General features: G+C 45.0%; 1 protein-coding gene across 1 annotated transcript; it reads right to left on the minus strand.

Annotated features, from left to right (window-relative positions):
* Positions 1–300: 300 nt before the first annotated feature.
* DHCR24 (24-dehydrocholesterol reductase) lies at positions 301–9,893 on the minus strand. Its single transcript, XM_058843030.1, has 9 exons — positions 9,560–9,893; positions 8,320–8,475; positions 7,773–7,878; positions 7,388–7,506; positions 7,034–7,297; positions 6,149–6,292; positions 5,020–5,217; positions 4,096–4,274; positions 301–2,514 (listed from the first exon to the last, which is right to left on the minus strand). The coding sequence occupies exons 1-9, from the start codon at positions 9,815–9,817 to the stop codon at positions 2,361–2,363; spliced, it is 1,578 nt and encodes a 525-aa protein (XP_058699013.1). The 5' UTR covers positions 9,818–9,893; the 3' UTR covers positions 301–2,360.
* Between the last annotated feature and the right edge of the window lie 2,856 nt (positions 9,894–12,749).

The following is a 12,749-nucleotide window of genomic DNA, read 5'->3' on the forward strand; positions in this document are numbered from 1 at the left end:
TCAGGGCAGTTGGCATCATGAAGCTGTGTGGAGCTAGTGGGGCATCACTGAAGGGTTAAAGGCTCTGCCATGAGGTGTTTCTTTTATTGCAGGTGTGTCTTGGGGCAAAGATAAGTGAAGGCTCACAGACTTCAAAGACATTCCTACAAACATCACCTCCCACACCACCTCCCTCACAATGCCCTGGGTCTCTCACCCAGACTTTTCTCAATAATCACCAGCCATGTGGAACGACACAAGAAGCATGAGAGAGAAACGATAAACAGCTGTTGAAAAGCAATCACTCATTAAAAGACACCCCTTGGAACAGTACGCCGGCCAGAGCTTTATTTTCAACAGCCCATACAACCAAAAACCAAGAGCAACAGCAATGATGTGTGTGACTGATACAGTGCAGTACCCAATCATGGCATACAAAGTTTGCCAATAAATTAAGGAGTGAAAAAACAAACACAGTGCATACCTAAAGATCATCAGTACATAAGTGAAACACAGCCTAAGTAGAAGTATTTGCATATCCTCTAGCTGTTTTAACATTGCCCTTTCAAAGCTAACCAAACCATTCTTGCTCTGTGCAGACTATCATAAAAGCACTGGGCTAAATCGTAGCTTCACCCCAGGGACCATTCCCAATAGGGGCAGGAAGGCAGGTCACACCCTGAGAATCAACACTTGCCTTCCTGTGTACCCCTGGTGCAGCCAGGAGGTGTGGCAGCCACTCCTGGATCACTGACACAGCTCCACGGCTCGGGCAGCACTGAGGACACTCTGCACTGGCTGTGTCTCCCCGTGGAACGCTGCCCCTGTGCAGGATTTGAGGGGGTACCTTACTTGCACACAGTGTGCATCACTGAGTTACAGCCCAAGCTTATTCCTGCTACTGCTTTATCATTGGTTTCATCTGGACCTTAAACATCCATCTATCAATAAATAAAATCATTGGTTTAGCACACATAATAAAATTACACCTCCCACTGGTAACTGTTTGAGAAGTTCTCCCTGTTACCCCCTACACAAGCCTCAAGAAAATTACTTTCTTTTCCCTCAGGCTCAGTAAGGTTTCAAGTAACAATTTTCAGTACTGCTTGGACAAGACACAGGCTTGGTTTGGAACCCTGATTCTGGCAACAGGGCCAAAACATTTCCACACTTCTACACCCAACTGTATCAAGTCCACGACTGTGCCATTTTCACCTGCGAGCAGCAGAAGAGGGAACTAACAGTGCTTGCTGTTGTTTCCTCTCCAGGTGACTGAAACAGTCCTTTTACAAAGCCTATCAACCTAAACCAGCTAAAATGAAAAGCAAAAATGTCACTCAAGTCAGAACTGAAGCCTGTGTGTATCAAGATTCACATCCAGAGTTCTTATCCACAGCCACTTGCTCTAACAAACCTCCTGTGAGGGCAGCCTTGGCTTCCTTCTCCTACAGGCCAGGACAGAACAGTCTGAGATAAGCCATATCTTCCTCCAACTGAGTACTTATAAGGCACTAAAATTAAGCCACAACCAAAAAACACAAACCCAAAAGAAACCAAAATAAACTGACCCACAAAGAAATTAAAATTTGGCTATATAAAATAGCAGCAATGTTTGTTTGTTTGTTTGTTTTCTTTCAGTGGTCTACAAAGCCAGAACATTGATACTTTGGGGCAAAAAAACCAATGCACTGTCGGCCAACTACAAAACACCTAAAAACCTACATCCATTCGCACTTCATAATCAAAATCAGTACAAATCTGATAGGCACAAGTAAAAAGCATCTTCTTCACACCTCAATGCTCAGTTTTCCAGCAGAAGCCAGGCCTGGGGAGCTCAGCTGCCCTGCAGGACAACGTGAGCAGCCCAGCACCACCATCACACAGCTGGAGGATGATGGAGTGTGGATGAGCCACTGCAGAGCTGCTCTACAGGATACTGACTGGAGGCAAATGTTTTTAACAACATGATTAATTAGACAATGTGTTCAGCTTTGGCACCTATTTCTGAGCCCTCCCTCCTGTTTTCAGAAGTCATGTTAAATAGAGCTGTGCTACACAGCTGGTGTAACTCCAGTGTCTTCATCCATTCCCATTATTTTTCTTCTGCTTGGAAATAGGTGAACTCACCTATGTCACTACATTAGATACAAAGGCTAGCACTTCAGATTTCTTAAAAACAATCACTCTGAGTTTGGAAAACTGGTTTTAAAACATACGAAGAAATACTAAACATAAATGTGTAAAGCAGGAATTCATACCTTTAAACATCAATAAGAATGAGCTTATTTGGAGAGCAATAAAGCTTTTTTTTTTTAAAGGATATACTGACTAGCTATAGGTAAATTCCTCTTTCCCTGATTGCTTGGTGAGCTCAGCCAGGCTCAGTGCCTTGCAGCTTTGCAGATTTTGTCATACACTTCTGGAAAGGCATCCTTGCAATTCATCTCCTCCCTCAGCTTGTGGTACAACGAGCCATCAAACATATCCCAGAACTCCTCACGGGTCATGTAACAATCTGCATACAGCATCTGGAAACTGGAGAGAAGGAAAAAGAAGAGTCAGAGATTCAGTATTAATTGAGCCACAAGTCTTGATATAGAATATTAAAAGAAAATTCAGTGCAAGCTATGAATAGCAAATACTTAACAAAACAAAAACATCAACGATGCTTTTTAAAAACAAGCAAGTACAATAGCTCAGATAGATTACGTTTTACAGTTATGTTTTATGGATTTAATATTTTTTCTGCCTATTTTCTTAGGATCCATGTAGGCACAGTCACAGAATCTCATATTTGTCTGCATTACAATATCCACTCAAGACAGATGTAACAATACATCCTTTGACTTTTTCATTTCTCTGGACATTGAGAATAGAAGTAGGATGGCAAGACACCACCAAATGAGACCAGGCCAAGAAGATAAATTCATAGTGTGAACAAAGCATGGTGTAACAAAGGCCCATTTACAAATTAAATCCTTCTTCAGCTGTGGACTCTTCCTCACTTCCATACTGTGCTCTCTAAGCTGCAGCTACCCTCAGAGTACAGCAGCAAAACACAACCTAACACAGAAGCTCTATTGTTTTGTGTGATTATGAAACTGGAAGATTAAGCATTTATCCACTGTTTATTTCCCAGTGACAGGTAGAAAACAGAGCAAACTTCGTCAGTAAAGAGCTTTAAAATAAAAGCTTAATTTCAAGTTAATGAAAAAAAAAAAGCTTAAAATTAACTTTGGGTTGCTTTGTTCTCTGGCAAATCACTTCTTGCAGCTCAAAGTCATTTGCAGTCCCCAAATCATCTCGAAGCAGCCTTGCCATTATTGCTCAGCCACATGGGACATGATCACTGTTAGCCTGAGAAGTAGGTCAAAATAGAAATGGGGATAAATGATACTGATGGTGTAAAAATACCGTGTAGTTGCTTTTTGTTCCTGAGAAACCAGCCTGTGGCTGCTTCTCCACTGACACCGCTCCAGCAAATTAGGCTGGCTCGAGTCCGTGACAGATGGTGGGCACATGCCTCACGCCCACTGTGGTCCTGTGTAATGAGAACCCAGGCAGGGAAAAGGAAGCTCTGGAGCACAAGTTTTGAGGGAGGAAAGAATGCCAGCAGCACACAGGGACTGACTGCAGGGAGAGCCAAGGCTGGCCCCCCGGGCAAGGATATCCTGGTGCGAGGACAGGGCAGAGCCGCTCCATGATGCTGCAAGGACAGCAGTCCCAAGGGCAGGCAGGGAAGCTGTCCAAACTTTTGGGATTCCTGAATGATGTATTCCAAGGATGTATTTTGTAGCAGCAGACTCTACTCCTGCAGTAGCCTGGAGCTGAAAGGTGATCTGAAGTCACCCAGCTCCCAGTACACCACAAGAACTGCAGCCAGTGTGTCCTTTTGTTTGGCTGGTTTTGCAATCAAATAATAAAGTGAAATCGTATTTAAAACTCACCAAAATTATAAATCTAAATTAAAATTAAATTTAAATTATTTTCAATTATTGTACTTGTTATATTAATGCAATATTAAATATTAAATTTCTGTGGGATAAATAACTGTGATTAAACCACACAGGTGTGAATTATATGACATTATCAATATTCTGAGGATGGGGTCCTTACCCATGCACACTTCTTACAAACTTTTCCATTTGTCTCATTGAAGCCCTGGCTTCAAATTGTTTGCTTTTGGGCTCTCCATAAGCTCCTATATCCACGTAGAGTTCGGCTTCATTTCCTTTGGGATGGACCATACCAGGATTGTTGGGCAATATGAAAGGACATAACCAAATAGGGTACACCTGCAGGGGCAGGAAAACACTTTATCACTTATTTTTTAAGACAATCATCCTTTAAACTCTTTAATAAATGTAGCAAAATGAAGAGTTAAAGGAACTTCCTCCCAATCTCAGACTGAGAACCTTGCTTTCAGCTCTTCCTTCCCAGCTGTGCTGGTAGTGTTTTTAGCTGGACTTTCTAATGACCATAACACAAATAGATTGAAAATGTCCCCCTGGAATTACATCTGCTGCCCTTAAATATTTGAAATTAAAAAGGAAAAAAAAAAAAGCAACAAACCAAACACCCACAAACAAACCACCCCCAATTGCATAGCAACAACTGAATAAACATTCTGAGCAAAAAGAGAAGGAAGTGTTTTCTTTTCCAGGTCAGTCCAAAATTGAAATTCTACACTAACTAACAAATTCAGAAATGAAAGCAAGAAAGGGAATTGAAGCTCCACAGTTGGTGTTTAGAGAGACCATCAATCATTTAGGTGAAGATCAGTTTAAATTTTAGTAAGTGATAAAATCTTTCAGAAGTGTTGGCTTCTACCAAAGCTTGAATCTTTTATTTAATTCTCTTTTTTCAGAAAGCTGTGTTTATTTCTGCTGCAGCCTTGCATCATGGACTCACAAAGCACAGCACTCTCTAGGACACAATAATGACCTTTTGCACAAGCAGGATATTATGTCTGAAGATCAAAAATCACAGTTCTTATCACAAACAACCCAAGATCTGCTGCGTTCTAAGGAGAACTCTTACATTAAGGTCAACGTGGAAGGTCTGGATTGATTTTTCAAGGCTCTTCATTGGCACCAGCATGTCCTGCACAACGTGGTGCTGCTCATACAGCTTCCGAATGGCTTCTCCTTGGGTGAGCTTTAACAGGGAGATTTTTGGGGGGACCATCCAGCCAAACAGGTAACGGAACACGGGGTTATTGCCAAAAGGAATGATATCCTTCAAAGAGAAAAGAAAAAGAGTTTGACTGAAGAATGTGTAAGCAGACCAAAAGAACACTTCAGAGTCCTCAGGGTAATATTAAGGCAGATTTTCAATAAATTTAATTGCTGATACTTTGCTGAAGTACTCAAATACAAATTAATGGGGCCTGGACTGCACTTGGCTACTGAGCCTTGCCCCAAGCCTCCTCTGGTTACCACTGATTTTCACATGTATGAATCACAACGTACCCAACCTCATAATTTCAAAGCATAAAGTTCAGAGAGCAACAAGCTATTATCTTGCAACAGTCAAGGGAGGAGTGCACAAGGAGCTAACCTTACAGAAATTTTACACAAGTAATCAAATTTCTCAGTAGCATTTTAAAGCTGTAAAATTTCAATTACCGCCTGCACAGCCAACTCCTGTTTACCTTCTGCAGGAGCTGAAAGGATATGGTACCTCACCCCAGAGATTCAGAATGTAGTAACAGGAACATTTCATAATGTCAAATAAAATTTTGTTTAAATACACCCAACAATAAACACAATTATGAAATTTTAAGTAATGACCTGACTACATAATTATTTTAGGTGGGGCAATTTTTCAACCAGAATTTCATATTTATGTTTTATCCACCATCTGAATTTGAAAATCACTCAGTAGGTATGAAAATTTAATGCTGAAATACACACTTTAGGTCTAAATTCAGAAAAGCACTAAACCAAAAATTAGGAATTTCTGATACAACGCCTTATATGTAAAGAACTGTCTTTGGATTTGCTGTAGCCAAATGCAGGACTTGTAAATTTGACATAAACTTTGCTGGTTTTTTTCTGCCATGAAAGACAGAAGTTGCTGCCAAAGGGAAGAAGGTACATTGTACCTACACTGTGAAAGGACAGAGTACCTTCCTGCAGATATATCTGAATTTTGGAATTGGTCTTACTTGGAGCTCCCAGAAGATACTGCGAGTATGTCTGTGGTAATAATGTCTGGAAGGAATGTATTCTACTCCAGTCCTGTCAGCTTTCAAATACTTCTCCACATGCTTAAAGAACCACGGCTTGTAGTAGTTGCCAATTCTGTTTATCTACAAGAAAACATGCATCCATTAGATAACAGTTATACCTTGCTAGACAACAGAGTATATCCCAAAATTCCTTTCCTGGGAGGAATCTGTGTTATACCCTCTGGAAAAGACAGTCACAAGACATCTAGGCAGCCTTCACACCACCACCTGCAAGGTTCCTTCTTACCTTTCTTGCCAGTAAGGTTTAAGTAAGGCTTGCCACTGACAAGCAGTTTAAGAACCCACAAATGTGACAGAACTGAATTCCTAAAATGCCAATCTCTAAACCCGCCATTAATCTGAAATCTCACATGGCAGAGAGGAAACATCCAGGTGGAGGGTTGCATGAACACTTAGCATGACCCTCCTGTGCATGTCCCTGATGTGTTTTTGTTAATATTAACAGAATTAAAAGCTTGCTGGGAAGAGAGTTACTCTGAATAGCTGCAGTTCAAAGCAGCATGGTTCAGCCTATGAGAAAAGATCCTTCTCTTCCTCCTCAGGTACTGCAGTGAAGAGGCTGTAGACTGAATTATTTGTTAGAACAATGAAATCAGTGGGTCATTTCAATGAAAGAGATTTAGAGAACAGACTCTGTTATAGTAGGAAAGGGCTATACTTTTAAAATATTCTGATGGATTGATCCAAATTTTAATCCTATGTTAAGAGAGTGTTCCAATTTTATAATGGTTTTATTCTAGTACCACTTCAGTTAGACTTTGGGAGTATTTTTTTCATTGTGAATAACTTCCCTTCAGTTACCTTGCTTTGCTCAGGTTCATCAGTCAAGACTCCTGTCATGATGACCGCTTCATCCAAGGAATACATAAGTCCTTCCACAAAACTATTCTCCTTCTTCTTAGACTCTTCAGTGAACTTCTCACAAATCTTCTGCAGTCCTCTTACTGGCTCATAATGTATTTTGACATATTTCTTGGCAGGAATCATTTTTATTTCTGCTGCAACCAGGAAACCCAGAGTACCACAAGACCAAGGCACTGCATAAAATAGGTCTGAGTTTTCAGTCTGCAAAAAGTATGTCATACTAAATCATATATCCACACCAATAACTGTCAATGACATTGTAAATGATAGCAAAGTAACATTTTGTCTTACTGGTGAACATCTCACAAGGCTTCCATCAGCAAGAACAAGTTCATAGGCCACACAGGTGTGCTGAAAAAGTCCATAGATATGGGATGAAGACTCAATGCCAGTTCCCATGATCAGGCCACCTTATCAAGAGAGCACACAACAAATCAAATGAAACACACTCCAAACTGTGGGTGATTTATGAGAGCAAACCCCCTTTGTAAGCTCTTTTAAGACTATTTAAAAAAAAACAAACAAAAAATACTTGTAACATAAACGCCACAAAGAACATAAGGTTCAACAGAGTTATTTCTAGAACCTTTAAAACAATGCAATGTTTTACAGCATAAAAAAACCCTAATGAAAGGGCAGCAAAATCAGTGCATCTCTTGCCATCAGTGACCCTTACCTACTGTGAGATCATCAAGCTCTGGCACCACAGGAATAGTCCAGCCCATGGGATTCAGGTATGCAGTCAGCTGGCCCATGGACACCAAAGGCTCCACACGAACAACCTGAAAAGCAAAGAAAAAAGAAACCCACCCCCAAGTTCTCAACAAACATAAATTAAGAGTTCAGCATTAATGATGACAAAATATGGCTAACCGGATACACTTCCATCTGTTATCAGAACTCAGAGACTCACTTTCCTAAGAGAGCTACTAAAAATAGTGGGAACTGTTTAGTGATTCCTCCTCTGCCTCAACATCTTGTTGCTCAGTGCCCAAACCCATAAATCAATCTGGTCTTTTAGACTTCAGCACATAAAAGCCAAGCAATTCCATATGCTGGGTTTTTCAGATAGAACGATCCAAGCACACATTGCAAACCCTTGAAATTTGATAGGTCTGCTACAAAATTTTGTTCTTTGTGGAATCTAAGCCCTTCAGCCCTGAGTATTGTAAAGAAAATGGTAAAATCCACTATAATGAATGCTTTGTGGTGGAATCTGTTACCTGTCTTTCACTGTCTACTTCCAGAACATCCATTAAATTGATCATGATGTTCTTGTGAATCTTCTTGTACTTCCCAACACGGAGGGACACAGTCAGCCAGCCGGGCCGGCCCGTGCACATGTATCTCTTGCTGCCTTCCTTCTTCCATTCCCGGACCTGCAAGAGCCAACAGCTGTCAGAGCAGAGATGATTTGGAAGTCTCTTTGCAGACCTCTGAACTTCTAAATAAGGTACAAGCAGAGTGGTTTGGTTATGTAGAGGACACATTTCTACTGTCCTGTAGCTTCCTTTGGGGGAAGGATTTGGAAAGCTAACAAGACACTAACAGAGAGTTAAAAATTCCCTCCTCTAAAGAAGGTGTTATCACTCTTATAATTTTAGTTCTAATCCAAAACACACAAAAAGTGGCCTGAGCCTACAAATGACCAGGTAAAGAGAGAAAACCTGGTCTAGTGGAAGATGTCCTTGCCCATGGCAGGATGGGATTGGAATGAGATGATTTTTAAGGTCCCTTCCAACCCAAAGCCTCCTAGGATTCTACAAAAAGTTGAGAAGGAAAACGTGTGAGCCATACATATGAGCCACAAATTCTGCAAAGCCACAGTGGTTAACAACACCGGAGAACCAACAATTGCGTTTTCTTCAAAGCTGAGCTGCTACTACAGCTGGTAAAAACCCCCAATCAACAAACCCAACCCCTCTGAGAATAACGCCGTGCACATTAATATCCATCTGTATCTGCGATGTGAGAGACAAGGCAGGAAACAGCAGCGGACGTGACAGAATTACCACAAACACCAGAGAGCACAGAATCACTACAGACATCTGCATTTCTGGGTAGAGGAAAAGTTTAATCTCCCCGTGAAGCATCTCCCGGAGCCGGCGGTGCCGAGCAGCGGGATGCGAGTGGAACGGGAACACGGCGGGGCCGATCAGAGACTGATGTTTCCATGCTGCACACACGTGTGTCCCTCACAGCGCATCCCTGAGCACCCCGCAGCGCCAGCACAGCCGCAGGGAGGGAGTTCCGCAGGAGTTTCAGCGGGACAAGAACCCTGCAGGGGCTGCAAGCCCCCCTGGCGTTTATTCCTTTGCTTTTCCCCGCTCCGGCCGGACTTTGTCCCGGGTGCGGAATGACGGCGGGGGAGGACGGGATGACAGAGAGCGGGACAAGGACACGCCGTCCCCTCTCGCAAAGCCGCGGTATCCCCGGGGGTCCCGCGGTCCGGTCAAGCCTCACCTGCTCCTGGATGTGCCGGACGCGCTGGGCGTGCTGCCGCGGGGCGCTGTGGAGGCGCCACACGGCCCATGCGCGCAGCTGGTAGTAGATGTCGAAGAGGATGGAGAGCGGCAGGAGGAAGAAGCAGACGAAGACCCAGCGGTGGTGCACCAGCACGGCCTCCAGCCCGCGGTGCCGCACCCAGAGCAGCAGGAGCAGCAGCCCCGCGCCCACCGACCACAGCGCCGACATGACACCCACTGCCCGCTCGCGCTCCATCACGGCCGCGCTCCCTTATGGGACCCCGCCATGCCGCGCCCGCCGCTCGCGCGCTCGCCGCCCGGGCCACGCCCCTCCGCCCCCATTGGCCGAGGCGTGAGGCGAGGGGAGAGCGGCGGCCAATCGGAGAGCTCCGCGGAGATCGGACCAGGCGCTGAGGCCGCCGATTGGCTGCGCGCGGCCGGCCCCGCGCTCCCCCTCATCGCCGCGGCCACCGGCCCCCCCCCCGGGGCGGGGGTGTCACCGCCTGGGGACAGGGGGGACTCGGCTCAGACCCCCGGGCAGGGCTGGGAATGGGGACCGGGACCGTGTCAGACCCCCAGGCAGGGCTGGGAATGGGGACTGGACAGGGTCAGACCCCCGGGCAGGGCTGGGAATGGGGACCGGGACAGGGTCAGATCCCCGGGCAGGGCTGGGAATGGGGACCGGGACAGGGTCAGACCCCCGGGCAGGGCTGGGAATGGGGACTGGACAGGGTCAGACCCTCGGGCAGGGCTGGGAATGGGGACCGGGACAGGGTCAGACCCCCGGACAGGGCTGGGAATGGAGACTGGACAGGGTCAGATCCCTGGGCAGGGCTGGGAATGGGGACTGGACAGGGTCAGACCCCCGGGCAGGGCTGGGCACTGGTCCTGAGGGAGGCAGAATGGGATGCAGGGCAGAGGACAAGGACTGAGGCAGAGGGGACCCCTGAGTCAGGGCAGGGGACAGGCCCTTGGTGCTGTGCTGGCCAGTGTCTCCCAGGCAAGGGGTACACCCTGGTGCCTTTGGGTTGGGGTCTGGAGTAAAACACCTCTGCGTCCCTCACCTCTGCATCTCTCTGGTGTTGTAGGCACCAGTGAACCCAGCAGTGCAGGTGTCTCTGACAGAAAGTCCAAAGTGCACCTCCCTCTAAAACACAGCTTGCCCTTTAAAACCCTGGCAGAAATTCCTATCCATGATGAAACCAAGTGACAGGAGGTAAATAAAGTCTGTGAGAAAGATGAGGTGTTGTTTTTTGAAGTTAAAATCCCTCAAGGGATGCGCTGCTGGAGAGGACAGTGACAGAGGGCAGCCCCAGGAGGTCCTGGCACAGCCAGGGCTGTCAGGAACCCTGGAATGGCAGAGAATTTGCCATGGCACCACTGTGGTCAGAGAGGAACATGGAATCAAGGTGTTCCGTGAGAGCCATGGTGATGTAACACAAGTGTCAGGTGGTGACTCCTCCTCTTTGCCACCAGGACAAATTGCTGACCTTGTCCTTCAGATGATTGATACCTGGGAGAGGGAAACTTCAGACAGGGAGGGATCAAGGTTCAGAGTTCAGCTGTGGCAGGCCAGCCACACCTTTCAGCCTTCTTGGACTAATGGAAGGCTTTGTTTTCAACCCCACTTGATGATTTCGTGGAACCATTCACAGAATGGTTTGGGTTAGAAGGACCTTAAAGATCACCTAGTCCCAAGCCTTTGGCCGTGGGCAGAGCCACCTTCTAATAGAACAGTTTGCTCAGGTGCCCATGCAGCCTGGCCTGGAACAATTCCAGGGATGGAAATTTTAGCACACTGCTCTTGTGGGTTTTGTCCCACTGCTTTTATTGAAGGACTAGACTGAGACTTCACAGCTTTCATATTTGGAAAGGGTCTCCTAATTTCCAGACTAAATTTATTTGTAGCCAAATTAAATTTGTTGCACTTGTGCCTAGTTTGCTCACTAGATCTTCTTACATCTGAGCTGATTGATGTTATCTGCTTTTATTTATCAGTTCATCTGCTGATGGAAATTATTCATGCAAAAGAAGGTTCCCATGCCCTAAGAGAGGTTATTTTAACCTCTCTGAAGGACCTAAATAATTATTCCTGATCTGAATGTGATCAAGCACTGGGCTTATTGAATAACAGCATCATTTATTCATAAGGGGATATTTATGCCTTCAGTGTAAATACTATTTTGAAATTGTTTTTTATGAAGAACCATTAGAAGTGCTTATAATGTTTTTCATGTTTTGCTCCTGTTTTTGTAAGGCCCATGGCAACAAGAGGGGGTAGGTGAGCTCAAAGATTGTGATGTGAAACTATTTTAAAGGAGAGGAGTGAACCACTGTTCACTCAAAATGGTCAAATTGCTCATGTAGATACTGATGCCAGGCATAGAAAACACAGGATGAGAAGGGGATGAGGGAAGGGGAGATAGATATTAGAACTGCTGCTGGTTTTCAGTTCTAGTTATTCCAGTTATTTGAGCAAAACATCATCCAACGATCTATGTAGGCTTAGGAAAACATCATCTTCAAATCTGGTTGGAAGAGCTAAGGTTCCCTTGGTAGCTTTGTGATACTAAAATCCTTGGTTTCTTCAATTAAATTAACATTTTAAGTGTGTTTAAGCTGTTAGTGCTTCTTAAAAAAGCAATCTTTTTCCCTTCCTCTCCTCCCTCCCTCCCTCTCCTGCCATCCCATCCGCCCACTCACGCTGTTCTGGGCATGCTGTGCAGTACAAGTGCTTCTGCTGTCACTCAGTAAAACAGGTTGGAGAACTGATCTGACTGAAGAATTAAACATTTTCTTTTAAAACCAGTTTTTTTTTTATTTTTTGCCTGGTTCAGCTCCCTGGTGGAGCCCACCCCACACATGCTTGTGCTGGGAGCAGAGCAGGGGCCTGGCACTGACCATGCCTGAGCTCCTCATCCTCTTGGGGAGAGCTCATCCCAGACAGCCCTGCCAGCCCTGCACAGGACTCTGTTCCTTACCCAGCAGGGCTTGCTGGTACCCTTGCAAAGGTTTTTGGATAAAAGATGCAGCTGTTTGTCCGAGGAGACAAGGAAAAGGCACACAGAGTAATGAAATCATGGAATTGTTTAGGCTGGAAAAGCCATCTAAGATCATCAATCCCCCTGTTCCCCCAGCACTGCCAAGGCCACCACCACAAGTGCCACATCCTCACAGCTTTTAGACCC

This window comes from Poecile atricapillus, chromosome 7 (assembly GCF_030490865.1).
Source record: "Poecile atricapillus isolate bPoeAtr1 chromosome 7, bPoeAtr1.hap1, whole genome shotgun sequence".
NCBI lineage: Eukaryota > Metazoa > Chordata > Aves > Passeriformes > Paridae > Poecile > Poecile atricapillus.